The 21,712-nt window shown below is 43.4% G+C and overlaps 1 protein-coding gene across 1 annotated transcript; it reads right to left on the bottom strand.

The window, feature by feature from the left end:
- Nucleotides 1-5,427: 5,427 nt before the first annotated feature.
- Nucleotides 5,428-20,953, bottom strand: LOC121335855 (serine/arginine-rich splicing factor 5-like). Its single transcript, XM_041404439.1, has 8 exons — nt 20,834-20,953; nt 18,675-18,813; nt 15,057-15,127; nt 14,207-14,293; nt 12,714-12,786; nt 8,899-8,972; nt 7,880-7,990; nt 5,428-6,900 (listed from the first exon to the last, which is right to left on the bottom strand). The coding sequence occupies exons 2-8, from the start codon at nt 18,798-18,800 to the stop codon at nt 6,609-6,611; spliced, it is 834 nt and encodes a 277-aa protein (XP_041260373.1). The 5' UTR covers nt 18,801-18,813; nt 20,834-20,953; the 3' UTR covers nt 5,428-6,608.
- Between the last annotated feature and the right edge of the window lie 759 nt (nt 20,954-21,712).

Genomic DNA, 21,712 nt, shown 5'->3' with positions numbered 1-21,712 from the left:
CCAGGGAGGTGGCTGTTAGCCAGCAATGATTCCATGTGCGTGCTGGATGACAGCACGTGCAAGATGGAGGTGCCTTGGCAATGTACTATAGGAAGAGCAAGAGTGTTGCCAGTTGTGCTGGTGGTGTTCCTGAGAGTTGAACTCAGTAGAGGGCATCACTGTCGAGCTGAGGAGAAAGCAACAAAGTCTATGAAGCCAGGTGAAATGGAGACTGTTGAAGATTACCCCTGTTGTGAAAATTTCCAGATCCTGGGGAAGTAATGCCCATGGGAATTTGAGCCAACAGAAAGATCATTAACATTTCTGTTTTCCCTGCTCTTCAATCCAGCAGGTACCAGAAAGGGCAAGGCAGAACATGCTGGACTCCTGAGAGACAAGAGGCAGGGAAATCCAAGACCAGAGCTCTGTCTTCCTCTCTGGACCATAAGATGATTAAGCATCTGACCACCTTTTTGCCATGCTGCTGGAGCAGGGCAGAAAGTCTGGGAGCTGATTCACTCCTCCATGAGTTTGGAGTCTGGCTGTTCTGGCCTCAAGCTCTCAAGCAGAGGGATGGGATCTTGAAACTTCACAGACCCTGATTCTGCTTTCAGGTATCAAGGGTGAACCAAGAAAGCCAGCAGAGTCCCCTTGAAGTAAAAAGACTGACAATGAAGACCTGAACTCCTTCTCCAGGGGCTGTGGAGGTTGTCTTGGGGTAGCCCTGATTTTGTAAGAGGACTGGAGTGTGGAGAGGCTGCCTTGAGGAGTTTACTTGGTAGGGGCCAGAGGTCTTGGGTGAGTGCAGGGAAAGAGCCCCCAGCCAGCCTGCAGGACAGCCTACAGGAGTAACAGCCCTGTTGCAGGCACTGGGTGGTAAAACATAGCAGAAGACCATTCTGCTCAGAAGTCACACCTAGGCAACAAGAAATTTTCCCCAGACCAAGCCAGAAGTTGTTTCCTGAAGCATCTTTGTCACCAGACCCTTTTGGAGGAGGGCAATATTCAGCATATACCTAGCGCTGTCTGGAAACAGGCCATGGCACAAGGGTGCAGCCCCAGTTCTGGGCAGCTCCTGGGGGTACATGTGAAGGGGGAGGAGGAGGACGGGGGTGGGGGTGGCAGCTTCCTCAGCAGACAGTTTTGTTTATCACTCTTAGTGCAGAAGAGAAGCATTTGTTAGCTCTCACTACTTCTGAGCCTTTGTAACCACTCTCCTCTCGAGATTAGCCTGTGTAGGTTTCCTGGGGGGCTGCAGTTTAATACCTGGATCTTAATTCAGTCCCTCCATCTCGCTCCCCCACCCTGCCAGAGCTCACAAAGGTGGTCAGCCGGACCCTTGGCGAAGCTGTCGGTCCGCGTCGCTCAGATGTTGTGGGGACTGGGGGAACGGCCCTGGAACCACCACTGGGCTGGAGAAACAGGTCCACAGCCCTTCAGAGCATTTCTCAGGGTGGCCGTCATGACAGATTTCCAAGGCTCGAGGAAATGCCAGGGAGTCAAAATGATGGGAGCTAGATTACCTGCACACACAGACGTGCCTTCCAACAAACAGGTCCTTCGGGAGATCTGCACATGGCTCACCTCCGTGGCTGATTTTTGAGCCCCTCCTGCCGCTCCTCCACCTTTTCCTTCCGCTCCCCGGCAGGTGAACGTGCTGAAAACCGCATAGGGGGCCGAGAACAGAGCTCTGTGTGTGTGTGGGTGTGTCGCGGGGTTCCGCAAAGGCAAAGCTCTGGGTCACCAGCGCGATTTTGAGGCGATTTTGGAGTTTCCAGAAGCGCCGTTTCCGTGAGGCGGTGCCACAGCGCCACCTGGCGGGCCGGCCGCCGGCGGGCCTCGGCTGCGCGCGGCTCGTTAGGATCCCGGGATCCGCCCCGTGGGAAGCAGTGATGGCACTTCCCGCTGGGATCGCGCTGCTGACGCGCCGGGCAAACCCCGCTGTCACCCAAACAGCGCCGTCGCGGTGAAGAAGCGCGTGGGCAGCCCCAGAGCCCAGCCCAAGGCAGCCCGGAGTGCCGCGTCACAGCGCAGCCTCGCCGTAGGCACGCGCACAAGCCGCTCTCACGCGCTGCTGCTGTCCAGATGGCGGAGACGCTTGCAGGAGGGCGGGAAAGGCACGGCACGGCTTTGTCAGGTCTTCGCAGAGTTAATTCACTCACAGGTTTTGAGGTGTTTGCGGTGAGATTTGGGCTCTCACCATATACTGTGTCATCGATTCTCACTGGGAAATACTGCATAGTGCAATAATTTTGGTGCTCACAGACAACAGAGACAAGCTACTAAAGGAAATTCAAGAGAGTGCGTACAATAAGCAGATGTGGGTTTTAGACCATCCAAGTGCCAGAACTGGGGAAAGATAAAGTAAATGGAAACAAACAGAAGGCAAGTGTGGGCAGAAATCTTATGGCAAGCATTTTGGGCAAACCTGGAAAACCAGCGTACGTGATCAGTAATGGTTCTTGCACAGCGCTGAAACAGGCTGCGACAGTTTGAATGAAAAGAACAAGGAAACTTTTTGAACATGTAAGAAAACTCGGGGGTTTTCGAGCACATCACTTTTCAGTTAAGGCATTCACAGGAAGTGGCAGTGATGCGGGGAACACGCAATGGCTCTGTGTGTAAGAGACAGCAGAGCTGCTTGCCTATACTTTTTGTTAAATAGCCAGTGTGACCCAAAGCTTTACTGGAAAAAATACATACAAGGGACAAAACCAGTGCAACCAATACCAACACTTCAGACTGAAGCACTAGATGTGGCATTTAAGTCCAGCTCTGGTAAATTCCATTTTTGGCTGGAGGCATGAAAGGGATAGGCTGTCAAGAGGCCAGATACTGATTGTGTGACGGTCAGCACCAGCAGAAGGACCGACTGCCCATGGCCTAAGCACAGTCTGCTCTGGAGAGAGCTCTGTCTGGTAGCTGGAATGCTGCTGGCCTGGACTCCTGATAGCCTGAGGCACTTGGAAAATCCCAGCCAGAAGTCACAATGGGGCCTACATCCATAGTCTCATTCACCGAGTTTGAGGAACTAATTTCTTCAGCTGTAGATGTGAATGCAAAGACTTCATCCAGTTCCCTTTCTTTTACTGTGTATGTTTCCCTGAAGTCTCCTTCCTGTCATTGCTGAGCCAGCATATGCTGCACCAGTGCTTCTCTGTCCCCCAGCTAACATCTGGCTCAAATTTTAACAACAGTTTAGGGTAGCTCTTCTTTTCAAGGCTCTAGACTAAGAGCCTTTTCAGATTTTAACTTCAGCTATACCAAGGGGTGCTCACTTCCCTTAAGAGAGCATCCTGGAGCATCCTACCAGTATGAACCACAAAGTAATATCCATGGGACTGTGATCGAGGAGAATCAGCTGCCTTAGAACACCAGAGAGCTGGCTGTTGGGTAAAACAAATCCAGCATGTGTGTAGGACCCTGCTGAACCTGATCTCAGGGTCTGCAGTGATGTATCACACCTACATACACGCATTCAGAAAGAAACTCTAAGTCTCTACTGAAACATCTGCTCTGGATCTTTCCAGATCCACACAGCACAAGAGATTTCTAGAATGGAAAAGGAGAGAACTGGGAATGACCACGTTCATCCCTGGTTACAAGAAAATGCCATCACACTACACAAAAATACCATTAATTGCCAGTGAAACTCTCTATTTTAAATCCTTTGTTAATCTTGAAAAAACAAGTTTTGCCATACATTATTCCCTCCCTCATGGTTTTAGGCCCAGCACATCAGTAGTAGTGAATATCCTTTGAACATTTTGAGACTACCCAGACAAGAGTTGCCATTAGCTGGTATTTCACTACAGCATATAATTGGCCTTATTCCTAATCCCAGCCTTGTTCCTAGCCCCAGCCTGTTAACCCTTGCACTTTCCTCTTGGTGCTGACTAAGGCCTGAACGGCTCCCTGATGTTTCTGCTGTAACCCCTCCTTTAGGCTGGCATGCATGGAGCCTTCAGCCAGGTGTAACTGTTGGCTCATCAACGTCATTGTCCTAGTAAATCACCCGGGGTGAAAGGCTAACAACTCTCCAGCAGGTTTGCAAAGAGAGGAGGTGAAGGGGGAACTGATTGCAGGGCTGGAAAAATGGGAAACTTGCCCTCAGGTACTGGATGCACAAAGCACTTAGTCTGCCAGCGAACAATGGCTATGGAGTGGAGAGGGAAACAGATGGGAAATTACATGCTTCCAGAACCTCTGTAAGAAGACTAATTCCACTTAGGAACTGTGCAAGTTAGCTCTCAGATCGAGGTGTGGCAGGAGGAGCTGGCAGAGCTCAGAAATTCCACCCCTGGCACTCAAGGCCCTTGATCCTTTGCTGGAGCAGGGGCAGAGCCATGCAGGTACGGATCCTGGGGCATTTCTTCCTACTCGGAATCACGTTGCTCCTTCACCACCGCGGTTTTCAGAGAAATGTCTTGTCCTCGAACACAAGGCACACCCTTCCAGCAGCAGTGGCACAAGGACAGCCAGTAGATGGCACGAGCCACAGCCAAACCTGCTCAGTGAGGAATCCTGGCCTTCCTGGTAGGAATAGTCCTCATCCTCCTCTCCTCACCCCCTTTTGTCTGGCAACCACAGGTGAGCAAGCGCCACACTCACTTTTCATTTTCTCATCAATAAAGCAGAGGTGTGATGCGGCCAAGTAAATAAAGTTTATCTTCATGAACCACTGGGATATCCTTGGATGAAAAGCTGTGTTAAACTGACAAAAACGTAGTTAGTAATAAAGAAGTGCCATAAACATCACAGAAAATAGGCTCTTGTTTTTGGGGGATGCAGCCAGTCGCTGAAATGCAACTAATTGCAGTGCTTGACTTCCAGGCGGCCGTGCCTCGCGCTGTAAGCAACTGCATGCTGTAGGACAAGGCTTCCTTCCCCTAGGAGGAACATGTCCTGTGGCAAGAGAACTGCCAGCATATTCAGATCACATCATGCCAAACATGCAAACAGTCAAAGAATAGTTTGGGTAGAAAGGGACCCTAAAAATCTAGCTCCAAGCCCCTGCCACGGGCAGGGTCACCAGTAACTTGGCTTTATAAAGGGCGTTAGCCCTGAAGCCTTGTATGTACACAAGTTGTGCAGGCAATGTAAGAATCTCTAGCACAGTATTTCAAAAGTGACACATTAATTTACCTATAGGAAGATTCCAACACCCATGGTCATTTGGTTGTTGGCTCCTCTGTTGAAGTGTCAGAGCAGAAGGTATCACACAAACCTGTTTGCAAGGACTGCAGAAGGAATCCTTTTGCCATTTATTCAAACAGCCACTGCTGGCCACAACAGTTAGTCAGCATCTGGTCACTTATATATCACAACTGGCTTCTAGTTTCCATTTTCTTGCTTCTATACAGGTACACCTACAAGTAAGTTTCTTTGTGATCATGTCAGGAAGACTGAAGTGAGCAACTGCAACAACAATTAAACAAAACTGCAAAATAAGCCAGAAAAAGGATTGATTTTATTAGGAATGGTACATTTAAATACATGTAAGACTTTGGGATTAATTTACATATTTCTTCCAAAAATGTTTCCCTTCTTTGACAATACAGAAGTTAAAAAAAAAAATTATCTAATTCCAAATTGTAAGAACAACAGTATTTGCAGTGGAAATTTCTATTAATCAAAACAACTGTGCATTCCGGAGATTTTGACTACACTTTTCCTGGGAAATTTTTTTGCTGCTCTCATTACTAAAATAACCTTCCTTTCCATCAAGACTATTGCTAGTCATACACATGTTATTTAGTATCACACTTTTGGGTATGAAAGCTATGTCACTTTTATAAACATCAAAAACATGGACATGCATATTGACATTTCTGTGCAGTTTTATGAAGTCACCTGTCAAATAAGGCCTATACATACAATACCACATACTAGTGAATTACTGTAAAATTATTATAATGGATTCCCAATAAACCTGACATCTGGATGGTATGTCTCATTTTAACAGAAAATTCCAGCTTTCATTACTGCTTAACATTGTATTAATCCATTATCCAAGTGAGCGATATTCAACTAACCAATGTGTATTCCTGAAAGTCTTTTGCAAATTAAGCATATTGTCAAGGTCATGTAAAGCTGGAACTTAAACAGCCTGTTAAGCCAAGCAACAGGGAAAAAGGGGAACTCTAAACTAATTTTATCTGGTCCATTCATTCTCGCACAGAAAAGTAGCCACAGAACCTTAAAGGAATTAAATCTATACTTCCTGTTCTCAGACTTAATACCAAGGACAAAAGCTAACATAGTATTTTGGAAGTCAAAGGCCTTGGAGGTGGAGGGGAAAGTAGGGGCAAGAGAGGGAGAAAGCAGCGTATTGTCTCATCCCATTACCTCAGCATTATGTGTACATAATATATCTATGATAGAAATGTTTACTAATAGCAGGGAAAAAAATAAAAAAGACTTCCCACTCCAGACTTCACTGAAAGAAGAAAGCTGACAGCCAGCCCCTCCTCACAGAGATGGCCTATTTGATGACAGGCACTTTGGCAATGTAAGAGGAGGTCACCCTTTCATCATGTTAACTCTTCCCCTCCCAGATCTCACATATAACTCATCTCAAGTCTTGAAGAAACTTGAATCAAATTAATTAATACATCTCTCAAAGCAGGTTAACTACGGCTATGAGCAGAGCTCGACCTAGAACGAGATTTTCTTTTAGAAGAAGAGGGAGAGGGGGAAGAAGCTATCAAGCTGGAGCGGTGGCTTTTGTGGGAGTAACTCTTTTTAGGAGTACGACTGCGAGAACGAGAGCGGGATCGAGAGCGAGATCGGGATCGAGAGCGAGACCTGGACCTGGACCGGGACCTTGACCGGGAGCGGGACCGGCTGTCCGATCTGGAGGATCCTGTAGACCTGGACCTGCTGCGAGATCTTGAGTAACTCCTTGATCGAGATCTGCTTCTAGAAAAACATAATCAAAAGCTGTAGTCTCACCTCTTACTAAATTTCAAACAATAATGTAAAACTCTCAACTGCTTTGTATGCATAGCACACCCATCCGAAGATGTGAAAGCGCTATTCACAGCATTCAGCCGTTTCACAGTGCTGCTGCATTTCTGCTACGCTCCCTTCTTCGGTGAAGGTCATCAGGAACTGCTGGCCTTGACACTCTACTAGTGTGGCAAAATATGAACTGCCTAATAAAAGATGCCACTCCCCAGCTCCTGCCAGGAGGAGAGAAACCAATTTTTAGGCAGGGGAATCTCTATCAAAGAAGAATTCTTTGTCTGCATACACCCTGCCTTGAAGTATCATTTAATTTTTCAAGAAAAACACAGAAATGGAACTTGATACCTGTGGTGCTTATTCTCTCTAGAAATGCCATGCAAACAGGAGTTTCTTTCAAGAGCCTAAGAAAGTCTTTAAAGGTGTAGATCACCAGCACACTTTAAGGCCTTAGAGTTTTAACACCTTCACTAGTAATTCATCCCTTTTTTCATGTAAAGAGACAATGAAAGAGCTGCAGCCAACACGTTTTTTTAATGACTGAACAGCGTAGCTGCCTAGGAATAACGCAAGCAAACTAACTGATTTTTTTATTCTCATTAACAAGTTGGCTTTCACTACTATTTGAGAAATATTTTACAGTACTGTGAAACAGCCTTCCTTTAAGTTAACTATTTTTAATACCAAAATTCATGTTTTAAGAAGTTCTTTATAATACCACATTTTGTCTTTAAAAAAAACCTTCACTCTCATCCAAAAGTGTTCTGTTTACCCTGTTTCAGCAAGTTAGTTCTTATCTTAATCTGTTTACACTGCTAAGAAGTGGTTCTGGGCAGCGATATTTCGCTTGGGGCCAAAAAACTACATAAACTTTGGCACCAATACTACCCTAAGCCATGCCCTCAGCAGAATTTTATCATGCCAGGTAACCTACCGATGCCTTCTGTGGTCTTCAGTCAGTTTAATTCTGCGTCCATTCAGCTCAGTGCCATCCAGTTTTTCCAGTGCACTCTTCATGTCACTGTAAGATGCAAACTCCACAACCCTGTATACATAATGAAATTAAAGTTTCAGAGAAACAAAAAACGTAAGGAAAGCAGGTCTGGCCCTTTTTAATCTGTTGATTCACAGCTTTGTGTTTTATCTTCTGAAAGCTAGTTTTTAACATGGTTAGTTAGAAAATATGACACCAACAGTCCCTAGCTATCCACACCTCTCACATCTACTTAAACAATACCAGAGCTGCCATCTGCAAGAAGATGGAGAAAACGCAGGAAGCTACACAACCCTGCATCACCTGAGGAAATACCTTTCAGTCCTCCACTAAACTGCATTCCAAAGCTTTCCCTGAAACAATACAAGTTTGCAGACTCTTCTGCCCTATTGAAGAATTTAAATAGTGAATAGAAAGTCCGGTCTTTGTGGTTTTTAAAATCTGAACTGAAAAAAGGGTGTGTTGCACTGGTTTGCAGTGGCCCTAGAGCAGTTTTGCCAGCACAGAAACTCTGCTCGCACTTCCTTCCCTCCTGCTTTGTTGTGCAGGACCTTTGTAGTCTGCAGGACTGAGAACAGAGTGGGCAGGTAGGTATTCCCCACGGAAGTTGATTATGTTCATTTCCCATGACTTTGACTGCTGAACTGTAAAGCAGCCACAGACAGGAGGTGTTTTAGCCTCAGATCATAAATGATTATATAAAAATAAGACAGCAGGACTTAACATTTGAAAGGAACTCTCTCTTCCTTTCCTGCTTTCATACATTGTTTCCATGTTAGAGAATAGAGACTGAACTCCTACTAACTGACAGTTCGTGTTTTAGATTGTTTTGGTTCTTTAAGTGGAAAAATTTCAGCATCTGAGCCACCCCATAGATTTATATTTCACTTCTTCTGTATTAGAGGAAAAATCACACCTTCAATAGTTTCAGCTATCACAAAGACACAAAATTAACTTACCCTTCATTCCTGTTGTTTCTGTGTGCATCAACATAGGTGACCTCCCCTGCCTTTCTCATGACATCTTTCAAGTCCTACAGCAAAAGTTAAAATTTTAGTTTGAACAGGACACAAATCAGTCAGGTAGCAGAATATTCCCCTAAAACTCTCCCTGCTGAAACAGCTTAATGCTTTTTAATTTCTACATATATTAAAAAAAAAAATTAGAAAAAAGTTTCTGAAACAGCTTCTGTAATAGCAGCTGCATACAGAAAGGATCCATGATTTTACAGCTACAGTGAATAAAACAGTGCTTTCAAGATAATCCTACATCCCAAAACCAGCTGTTATGAAAACAATACTTAAAACACCAACACGTCCCCTGAAATCAGAACTGAGAAGTGCAGTAGTATTAAATCCAGATTTTCGCAACTAACGCCCCAGTTAAATGACATTCCAATAAATGCAGACAAATTCAACCTTTATGCTCACCTCCCCCAGCTTCAAAGCAAAATTAAAAGCAAAAAGGTCTAACTACAATATAATTAAAAATTTTACAAAGGAATTTTTTTCTTAAATTTCATTTGAGTATCCGTCACACTATAGTGTCACATCAACAGACATCTTTGTCTCAAACTTAACAGAGGCTAAACGTGGACAAGTAAAATTACTTGCTTAGCAATAGGAGAAAGCACAAAACAAATAATGCAAAAGGTCACTAAAAAGCTAAACATTTGTCTAAGTTAAGGCAGCACTTTTACCCAACAGTATCTGGTATTTTATAATCCCACGCTACTTACCGCAGCACACCACAAGTGGCAGGTGATATAAGAAGGTACCTTAAGCAAAGAGCTGCTTGTCCAATACCTAGCTGGCCAAGAGGAACTCTCTTACATGAGAAAGGCAGTGATGGCTCATAGCAATATGCTTCACGGAGGTACCAGCCCTGAAAGCACTGGACATAGTCTCCAGTCTCCAGAAGTGGCTAAAGAACCCGAGGATGATCTGTGCTAGCCAATCGAGATCAAACCCAGGCAAACCAAGATCTAGACTGCCAAAAAACAGGAGTGTCATAGGAACCAAAAGGAAAATTCAGAACAGGCCAAACCCTAGAATTTCAGCCACTAGAAAACCCCCAAATCTTTGGTTCTTTTTCCTCCACACAAGAAAAATGAAGGTTAACCAAATCAAGGTTGTTAGAAGAGGTTCAAAATGCACTTGGTTAGAATTAGAAATATGCTTAAGGAACAAAAGACTACAAAACAAAAAGCCAAGAAAAAACTTTAGAACATTTGCCACAGAATATAAAAAAAGCTTAGTTTTGTCTAGTATTTTGATTCAATAGTTTTATAATAAAAACTGGCATATGGAAAGTAGTAGATATATTCCTTGTTTCACAGGTCTTAATATAAAGAAACGCTAATAGCAAATGAAAATTGGTCCCTACTAACACCATTAAAAACAATATTTCAGATTACCTCAATTTAGAGATGATGGACAAAATTTTGGCTCTGCTCAAGTCAATGAGAATTTAACCAGACCAGGACTGGTAAGTCAAAAGGAAGTTAGAAAATGTTAATCTACGCAATTATGTCCCAAATCAGTAACTTTAGGCTTTAAGATTGAGGCTCCTGCAATATGCTGAACCCTAAGAAACATTAACATGAAATATCATTTGTAATCACAATGTCAACATGATTAAGATGCCAACATTATTTCTCAAAAGAGAGGTAGTGTGCATGTGTTATAAAAGCTCAACATTCTGTAATTAGGGGAATGTTTTAAAGTTACCTGGTATCACCTAACCAGTGGAAAATCAAATTTTATCTTAAGTTTACTGCTCTGGGTCACCTTAAATAGCACAAGAAAACCCTGTTGTCCTTAGCAGCAGAGAGAAATAAGGTGTAGGACAACCATACATAGGAAAATACATCTTGATGTAACACAGACCTACTTTTCTCAACTGCTTGAAAATTTGATACTGGGAAACTGATGAGGGTGGTTGAAAAGCTCTGAACATGCAGAAATACATGTTTGCTAAAAAAAAAGGAGAGTTCTAACAGTTTGTCTACTACTTAGAGATGGGATTATCTATTAACAACACAGTCAACAATCTGAGGAAACTGATCTGAATTTTTCTGGCTTTTTCTATGTTTAAATATCCCAACACCATAACTTTTAAGGGAGATAGATGTTCTCAAAGTATGGGGATCTGGACACACCACAGATTAAATTGTGTGCAAGTTTAAAAGCAAGGTTCCATAATGAGTGCTTCCTAGCAGGGATTAGAAGGGAAGAATAATGGCACTACTGTTAATGGATTAGCTATTTTAATGTGTTATAAATAGCATAGTTAAAAGTTAAAACACTATAGTCAGTACCAAAGCAGTACAACTTCAAAAGTAAATGCAGCTTGCATATGGTTGTTACCTTCAAATGATGTCTATTTAGGCAGGTATCGAAAAGTCTCTTATGCTAACTTATCATATATTTAAGAGACATTAAAACATTTAATTAGAATACTAAAAGATTCACCAGTATGAAATCTTGACTTGGGTGGGCTTCAGATTAAAATGTTAAGTACACATAAAGCCATTATAAATATTCACAAGTAAAAGAAAGTTACAAAAATGTTAATATTTTTTCAAGTTATGCATTTAACACTAAACAGCACTGTAGGATTTATTTTCCTTAACACTCCATTATAGCTTACTTCTCTGGTCCCTACTGTTGTTTCCAAGTGACAATCTCTTCATATATGTAACTGCATAGCAAACCCAGAAGATGCTTAGATTAAATCCAGTTGATCTCCACATGAACTCAGCTGGTTCTCTTTAGTTATTCAATAATTAACACAACTGTTCTGTTATGAACCCTCTGAACCTGTCATGCAGAAGATAAATTGAGTTCAACTGTTTATCTGCACGGATTGCACCCAACTCTTACGAAACACATCAGCAGAGCTCCAAGCAAACCAACAAGCCTCCCTGTGGGGAAGTAGCTCCAGACCGAGGCTTTGAACATCCAACATGTTCTACTGCATCTTTCAGGACTTTAATCAAAGTCTCTTTATTCAAAGAATATATAGGTTAGTGAACAAGACTAAACTCCACTATTCACTCACCTTTTGTAAATACCATCTGTTGCTATGTCCTTACAAAGTGACACTGTACACTACACAGAACACAACTAAAATAACTGATTACATGGCTATTCTGTTAAAAACTACCTAAATATTAGCAAAACATTAGCAAGAGGTGGAAAAAAAAAACAAAACAAAAAAAAAAAGAAAGGTGGCAAGAAAGCTTCAAATTACAAGTACTGAAAGTTTGGGTTTATAAAAAAAAAGTGTCTAAAATAAGCATACTTGACACAGTAGCTCTCTTAAAATTCCCTGTATTAATGATGTACTACCAGAATTTTCCATCATTAACTGGGTCACAAAAATATTTTGCAAAACATAAGAAAAGACTATAAATTACGATCAAAACAAAGACATGCACCTCCAGGCGTAACAATACAAAAGAATGACATGGTCTGAATGAATGCAATGTTTCAATATTTTAGAAATTATTTGGAGTCTTCCAAAGTTTTATCAGTTGGCAAACAGAATTAAGAATCAGTTCCCAATTACAAAATCTAGTTACATTATATTCGCACAGCTTTGAAACAAAAGACTCCTGTAAGTGCTTGAATGCTAATTTTTAGCAATCCCTGAAGCTTTTTCTTATTTTTTGTTCCCATTAAATATTTATGATGGCTTTATTAAGAAATGCAGTCTACTTATGGAGTAGTAAAATAAGGTGTAGAAAAGAGGAGGTAAGATGCTAACTCACCTGCCAGCTGATACGGGATGAAAGGTTTTCAACAATGATCCTGTGTTCAGTACGAACAGGGGGCCCATACCGGCTGAGAGAATTCAAAGGAAAAAGAAAAAAATGCTTCAGTGTTAGGAATTTAAAACTTAAGAAATCTGACATTTTCTACAGTTTGCTGAAAGATTTAAGTAATTTCCTTATTGCTGGACTGCAGACTTGATTCTTCTTAGTCAAGAGTATATTTAAGACTCCACTGGAAGAGTGTCCCAATTTTTTTCAGAACACTCAGATCTTCCAAGTATTTAAACAAGAGGACCCAGAGTCATAAAACTGGCAGGATGAGTATCATTTTTCCATTACTGCAAACCTCTTCTTGTCTAGCACTGGCAATCTGACATCATGAACGTGACTACCATGTCAGATGCCCACGACCTTCAATCAAGCCAACTTGCTACTCTGAAAGTCCACTTTTAGCCTGGACCTCGGACCAACTATAACACACCAAGGTTATTGCCACTAAAGTAAAAAAAATCTAATTAACATGCCAGCATATGCAGATTAATGTTCCACACATTGGTTGGTAACTGGCAGCAATTCTGACTTTGCAACTAATCTGAAGGTTTATGTCCCTTGCATCTTCATCTTTCTTCCAAACCCCGCTCTGCACGGGCCACAGCTATGAATGTTTCTACAGAGTAAATTCTTCCACACATATTTCCTTCACACAGATAGATACGAAGTGAAAAGACCTAATGTGTAGTTGTCTGGCAGAATACATGCAAATCTGCAGAACTTTCACTGCACGTCGGCACAAGGCTCACCACTGGCCCCAATCACTGGAAGTGAACAACTCCACAAATACTGTGTGTCCTCTAGAGGTATTCTAGAGATGAGCTGTGTCCTGGTTTCTACATTCCATTGGTGGAGACATACTCTCCTGCTTGGTCAGCAAACTTAGTCAACTGGTATTTACTAACACGTGCAGAAGTGTTTATCTTGTGCCCTAGCACTGCTCCTTTTCTAGGCTGCGCTGAAATAAGCATTTTGATAACCATACAACTGGAAACATGAAAACCTGGTTAGACAGTAAATACCTTGAATTATTGCTCTACAATATCCTACTTATCAAGTAAGTTTAATTTGGTGACAAAAGCTGCAATAGAGAAACTGCACTTCTCTTGACTTAGTGTTAAAATCAGCCAAACCAGCTGCAGCAATACTCCTTCACATCATTTACATGAGAGCAGGAAGCAAGACCAGCGTAGTGCCTACAACATGGCAAAGGCACATTTCATAATAGGTTTGTGAACCTCTCCAAGACAGTTGTAAATCCTCACTCTCCTCAGCCTGAGGAGGCAAGCAATAGTAATGAACCTGCAAGGTTTGAGAACATAAAAGTTCTTTTGTGAAGCTACACAGGGAAACAGAGCTGGATCCCTAAATCACAAGAAGAAAACTCCAGTTCCTTTGTTCCTGGAAGAGGAAAAGGACAGAGAGCCCAGACCACCTACCTAGATCCACTCTGCGACTGGTAGTAACTGAACCGTTGCGAGAATCTTCCCCTTCCTCTTCGGGCTCGAGCATGTTCAATTGTGACCCTTATGACAGCAACAAAAAAAAACCACCCCAAGCACATAAAAAAAAATTAAAACAACAAACTTCAAGTACTCAACATTGACTTAAATCTTTTCACAAAGCAAATGTGCACAAACAAGAATTATCTTGCCCTTGCATGCAATGATTTATAACACAACCACTGGCATTTCTTAAAGAGCCAGACCAATGTTTTTTCTCATTGGCCTACCTTGGATTTTCATGAAAATTGTACCAAGACTGTAATGCAGACAAACACTTGAATTTGCTCAACCAGAGCCCAGGAGAAAAGAATTCTAAAATAACTTAACAACAACTTAATGACCTAAAATACAGCTTCCATAATCACAATAAAAATTACAGCAACATTCAATGACTATAGATCACCTTACTGCAAACTGAAGTGCAACGATCCAAATGATAACAGGCTATCATCAGCTTATTTTCTGGTCAATAGACAGACAGATACTAAACAAGTTCAATTCACTCTTACTAATATTCCTAATGAGAAGATCCTGAGTTACCTCTGAAAGAGAACTAAGTGCAAGTAGAGAAAACAGTCAGCCCTGCTCAAACCACACTTGCTCCAGTCCCAAACTCATCTTTGCCTTAAATGAGACTGGATACCAACAAATGTCTTTCAAGTTATGGAAGGTATATGCCACCACAGAACCACAGGAAATGGGTGTCAGAGCCCAAGATATTGCACTGCATTTAGATGCAAAGCACTTTTTCTATTCTTAAGGGAAATTATGGGATCACACTTACCTTTCATCACACAGCTCTTTACCATTTAGTTCATAAATTGCATCATCAGCATCCCTGTGGTCTTCAAATTCCTAAAAAGAAAATAGGAATAAAAATGTATTTTCCCTCACAGTATATGCAAACACTAATAAACATGCTTTCTTTATAAATTTTACATTTCCACTGCAAGTACAAGTATCACCAAGATACAGCAAGTACCATCAAGAACTTTGAATAAGGAAGCTAGTTCCTAGTACATTTATGACTGAAAAGCAAAGACGTTCCTATTCATAATTTCTTCTCCCTCCATCCCACGAACTCCTTTTGCCTCCCCAATTGTTTCAATATAACTTATTTGCAGGACCTATTAATTCAATTACCTGGTTTGCTAAGAAATATCTAAATACATTTGGGAAGAAGTTTTCCTCTTTCCACAAAGAGGAAAACTGAATATAATAGCATGAACCGATCAAATGCAGGAGAGTTGTGCACTGCCAAAACTCTCATAAAATAAGTTCTTACTGAACTGGCAAAGAAAGAGTGAACCAGAAAAAAGAGCCCTCCTAATTTTTTCTGAGTGAATTCAATTCACTAGCTGGGCAAAAAGATGCCCTACATGTAAGAAGAGTATGAAACACAAGCCCTTCTCCAGCGCTGGCCACCTGTGGGTCCAGATCAGCTATAACAAGCGTAATTCCATTTACTGCTGCAATGGAATCTGTCACTTGGCTTTTGGCAGACACGCTGCTTTAGTCAGCCCAAGTAGCCTCTGCCCACTATCCAGCCCACTGGTTCTTGGCAAAGCTGCTTGTACAGCTCTGCAGGAAAGTAGGTCAAGAAATCTACCCAGATGAAAAACAGCACACTTTGTGCAGGAGGTGGGGGTCAAAAAGTGCTATTTTTCAACCAGATCAGCTTCTCAGGTAGGTTCGTTATATGTGGCCGGACAACTGCAGCAACACCATGAGAGGCAAGGGGACAAAGGAAAGAAATAAAGCAGAGAGAACAAGCAGCTGGGTAGAGACTGCTGGCAGCAACAGGGCAGACGGAGAGATAAAAAATGTGGAACTGCAGCTTGCAAGGAACGAACAACAGAGAATAAGCTTCTCAAGTTGAAGAAAGTGTTTGCATAACTATAAACTGCTTTTCAGAAGCAATACTGGCTTAAGCAACCTTCCCCCTCCTGCACTGAAATTTGCTTCACTACCAAGCTGAACATCACACATCCTTGCATGATGATGCAAAGATTATCTTAAGACACATAATTTAAGTCCAGCATTTGAAAGTATCAATCCTTGGCAACTACAAGTCCCATTATATCAACTACTTTCTAACAAACTGAACATCTGCACGTCTATCTAGCTTTACGGTTTGAAGGATGAAAACACTATGTCCTGAAATCTACAAAATTTAAGTAAATATAGTTGGTTTCAAAGATTAAGCAATGATTTCAATCGAGCACAACAAAACATGTTTTTAACACTGCAACAATGCTCACTTGGTTTTGTAATGTTTTATAAACACAAGTCTTAAATAACAGAAAGTAACGATGGACTGACAGCAGAAGGCCAGTAGAGTGCCATGAAGGATAATGCCATTCCATGTGTTTATAAATGACATGGATGACAGGATCGAGCACAGCCTCAGCAGTTTTAGGTCTGACATTGAAGTGGGAGGACAAATGGATATACCAGAATGAAAAATCATCCCACACAAAGACCTTAATAGGCTGAAAGATTAAGCAAGCAAGAATCACAAGTCTCAATGAAAGATAAAACATGAAGTGCTGCATGTGGCATAAGACAATCCTAAGCAGCAGAATGCGCTGGGGGCTGAGTGGCTGGAGTGCAGCTCTGCTGAAAAGGACATGGGAATCCTCGTGGAGAGTCAGCTAAGCATGAGTCAGCAGCGTGGCCTCGCTGCAATGACAGCACATCTTAGCCTGGGCTGCATCCGTAGGAGTACAATCAGCAGACCAAGGGGTGCTATTATTACACCCCACTCGGCATTGGTTAGGCCACACCTGGAACACTGGGTCCGGTTTTGGTCTCTCCAGCTCATAAGACATTGAAAAATTGAACTGAGACTAGCAGAGGGCAACCAACACTCATCAGAAGGTTGGATAACAAAGAAACATTGAGAGAGCTGTGTTTGTTCAGCAGGAAGAAAAGGCAGCTTCAAAGGAATACAGTCAGTCTTCCAAAACCTAGAACACCGTTACACAAACAATGGAAGTGATTCCTGATATGGGTCTACAATGATGGGATGACAAGTACAGGAGAAGTTGTTTAGCTGCAAAGAAAAAAAAATTATTCTGAGAACAATTACATTATTTATGTAAATTTATGAGACAATTATTCAAGCTTATTAGTGATCTTTGAAAAGAAAATGGTTCCACCTAGGAACTGGAGGACAGATGACTGACTGACTTGCTTACAAGAGCTGACCAGAAGTTGTTCCTGAATGAATCAACAGCCCTGCTCAGGAAGAGAAGAGGAACACTGAAGGAAAGGGGACCGAGAAATAGCAGCAGTTGGAAAGAGCACTCTAAATATAAACAGAGGCTCCTGTCTACATCAGCCATTTACCTCCAGACTTTTAAGAGACAGGTATTTACCTGCCGGCAGTCAACAAGAAGCAGCTCATAATGCAGGGGAACCAGAAACCATCATGTGTAGGAGTAAAGCAGCAATATTCACGTGAAACCAAAGTAGGCAAAGCCTGTCCTTTTGTTCCTTTCCAATAACTTCACCCAAGGGATTGATCTTGGCAGAGAGGGTGACATGTAAGCCTGCCATTATGTGAGGGCCAGTATCAGCCTTTCAGGTCTGAACTAAGTGTTGCACAACAGCTAATTTGGCAGAGAGGGTGACATGTAAGCCTGCCATTATGTGAGGGCAGTATCAGCCTTTCAAGTCTGAACTAAGTGCTGCACAACAGCTAACTCTCAATTCTCTTGAGATAATAGTTAAAACACAGGCGGATTCTGAGTCAATCTGTGAATCTGTAAAGCTGCAAAATTTGGACATTTAGGAGCACAGAGCTCTAGAAAGCAGTGGTAGGTAACTGAGATACAGTGAACTGTCTATTTAATTTAATAGTCTGACAGACATACATGCCCTATAAACATGTACTGATGATGGATGTGTTGAACTGCACAAGACCTCAGAGCTGTGCTGCTTGGATCCACCAGCCAGCACCTACTACACCTGCTGTCTGAGCCAACTGCTCTGCTTTGATGTCAGGCCATTATTTAAGAAATGTGACCAAGCAGACTGCAAGGGCTGAGAGAGGCGCTTAAGAGGTTCTTATAAACTTTTCTTGCAGTCAAGACTGCAAGATTTTGTACTGCCATAACAGAATATTTATAAAGTCTTCAGAAATGAGGGGTAAATTTTAAACCCACAGAAGACTATGATCAAACACTGTATTTAATGTAGCTGGAATACTACCAAGATTTTGAGCAAAACTGGCCAAAACTGTAACTCAAAATCATGAAAAGCCTTCTGAAATGTTTATTAATATTTTCAATTTCCCACTGCAACTGTTATCTTAAACATCTTCCTTTTCTTGCCATCATCCCAGCAAGGTTAGTCCCTAAAAGTAAGCAAGAGCAAGGAAAACAAAGCTGTTACTTACCACAAACCCAAATCCATTTTTCAGATGGATTTCTCGTATGCGACCATATCCCTTGAAGAACTTCTCCACATCCCGTTCACGAGCACGTGAGCTCAAGTGCCCAACAAAGACACGGCAGCCACTCATCTTAAGGGTGATGCTAAAAAAGAAAACAGCACCCTTTATCAGATTAACAAACTTAAAATAGCGTGATTAAGACCACTTGTACATCTCCGAAATCTTGGTTAAACAGGATTTGATTTTACTGTCCTCCAGGTATACATGTTAAAAGCCTGATTCTCTACAGCCAGAGAAGGGACAAAATCCTGTCTTGCTGACTTCCAGCAGAACCTACAAAGAACTTCAAGGTTAAAATCCCGAAACTGTAACTTCAAAGATTTTACTGGGTTAGCAGCTGCTGGAAAAAAAAAAAAAAAAAGAACAAAATTTGTATGCTAATCATTATATAACAACAAACAACAACAACAAAAAAAACTTTTGTTTTCGTGTAGAAAAATTTCTGCAATAAAATTTTATTAGCACACAAAGATAAATGGTAGTCATAAAATTATCTCGATTTCCAGTAACCATAAATATAAGTTATTTTAACAGTCTATCTGGTTTTGAAGAAGAATTTTGCATTATGAGATTTCAACAATAGCAAAAATAAAAGGCTATTTGAGGCATTCAGATTTTTAAAGCCATCCACTGATCCAGGATATATAATCTGGTATTCTATGTAAAACTCTATCTTTTACCTTAAGGTGTCACATTTTCAGTTTATGTGGTTTAAAAAATTTTAAGATCTCATAACTGGAAAATATTAATTATTTGGCTCACTCAATGAGCTTGCTGTCATAGAAAAAACCAAAGAATTCGAGCCCTAAGGAATGGAAACATGACGCGATCTTGCACTACAATACCGAGGCGGAGGAAACAGACAACATGTCACTTCAGCTGTGAAAATAATTCCAGTCAGTTTGGATGCCGTATTTTGAATGCACGTCATTTACCTTCTCTGTTAACGTGCACCCGTTAGGTTTCTATTGAACACTTTCTTTACTCAGACTCACCATGCCACCAGAGACGTGCGGGAGTTTTGGAAGCCTGGGTACTGGGCTTTTTACGGGGCGAGGGGGTGAACTCTGCACTGACTTAGGCTGGCCTCAACCCCCGAAGCTCGGAAGAGCCCACGCTGCCCTTTGCAGCCATTCTCTCCTTTGTGCTCACCCGTGCATTTCCATGCCCACAGGGAAATCCAATTCAGGGGGCTGGTTCAGCTCCCTCGCGGCGTGCCCAGCCTTCCAACACACGGTTTCCCTGGCGCACCCTTACCGCACAAACGCCGGCCAGACCAGCCGTGGGTATTCAGGGAAAGGCAGGCCCTCGCAGAGGAAGGACAGCCTTACGTAACTGCGTGCTTTAAAACACGGCGAGAACAGCCGCTTTGGCAACAGCGCTCATTTTGGGAACAACGGAGATTTGAAAGATTAAAATGACTGCGTAACTGCTGTTCGATATTTTTAGTTCTAGAAAAATAAAGTGGGGAGAAGAATCACAGAAAGAAATGAATACGGGGTGGGTGGGTGGAACTGATCACCACTGAAACTGCCAAATATACTGCGAAAAGACTCACGAACAACCCATCCGCGCGTTATTTACTCATTATCAAGGAGCACAATGGACGCCAGATCTGTATTGACACCTGCGCGGCGCGCAGCTTCACACGTCGCTCCTAGCACAATGAAATCCAGTTCGCTCGCTGACTACTCAGTAGGTGCGGAAAAGCCCTCGGGAAGGACAGGCCCGAAGCAAGCGGCCATCTGCTCCTCCCTCCCTCCCTCCCTTCGAGAAGCCATGAAGATCCGGGACTGCGCCAGGCCTGCGGCCTGCCCGAGGCAGCCGAGCCCTCTTCACGGGCCCGCCGCCATGGCGGCGCCGGCCCACGCAGCGGCGCCGGCCCCTTCGGCTCTTCGAACCTCGGCGCTCGCCTCCAATCCGCGACGGCTCCTCCCGGCCATCCCGCCGGGATCAGCCCTCCCCGCTCGCGGCAGCGATGGATGGCGGTCCCCCCCCCTTCCTCCCCCCGGCCGCGGCCCCGCCGAGCGCCCGGGCCGAACCCCGCCGGTGGCTCCCCGCGCCCGCCCCGGCCCCCCCGCGGCGGAGGGGCGGCCACGCACCGTCGCGGAGCGGCGAGTCTCGCTGGCCGTGAGGGAACCGCTCTGCGGCCGCGGCGACAATGGCTGCCGGCTGCTCCACCGACCGACCGCCGCGCGACCGCCGCGCCTGCGCACAGCCGCCCGCGCAGCCCCACCCGCAGCGCGCCGCGCGGCACGACGGGAGATGTAGGCGTGGGGGGGACAATGGCGGGGAGCTTAGAGAGCGGCCTGCTGCCAGCCGCGCCACGGACAGGGACATTCCCTCTAGAGCGGGGTGTTCAGAGCCCCGTGCAGCCTGGCCTTGCACACTGCCAGGGACGGGGCGTCCACAGCTTCCCTGGGCGGCCTGTTCGTGCTGAACTGCCTGTGACTTTTTGTCTAAGACATGGCGAAAGGGATGGGTACCAATTGTGCTTAACCAGCGGAGGGGAGAAGGGATAGTTCGTGTGGAGCGTGGCGCTCGGCAGCTCGGCCCTGCCAACAGAGTTGTGCCGCGGCCAGCCCCTCGCTGCCATCTTCCCTTCGCCCCGAATCTGCTTTGGACCACGCCGCAGTGTTGTTAATCGCCGACACCAGGGGGAAACCTTGGCCGGGAAAGGCGACTGCTGAAAATCCAGGCCTGTGTGCAGAAGCAGTTTTTCCATGAATAAACAGCACATTCCTGCTTCTTCAGTGTCAGATATAGTCACTTTATGGACTTCTTACAGAGTAATTAATGACGGTTTACAGTATGATGACCAAGATGAAATTTATCTGTTTTGTCAATGCTTGTTAAGTCTTCACTGTCCCAATGCTTAAAATAAAACTACAGTTTGGTCTGCCTATTTCCCCCCATGTCTGACAGCATCATGTCTGGATTTCCTGTTTTAACTTGGAGTAAATATCTAAGTTGCACTTATG

The sequence above is a fragment of the Onychostruthus taczanowskii genome, unplaced genomic scaffold (genome assembly GCF_017590055.1).
Source record: "Onychostruthus taczanowskii isolate IOZ18803 unplaced genomic scaffold, ASM1759005v1 scaffold1, whole genome shotgun sequence".
NCBI classification, from domain to species: Eukaryota; Metazoa; Chordata; class Aves; order Passeriformes; family Passeridae; genus Onychostruthus; species Onychostruthus taczanowskii.
Note: the sequence above shows the minus strand (reverse complement) of the source record. Positions and strands in the feature narration are given on the sequence as shown.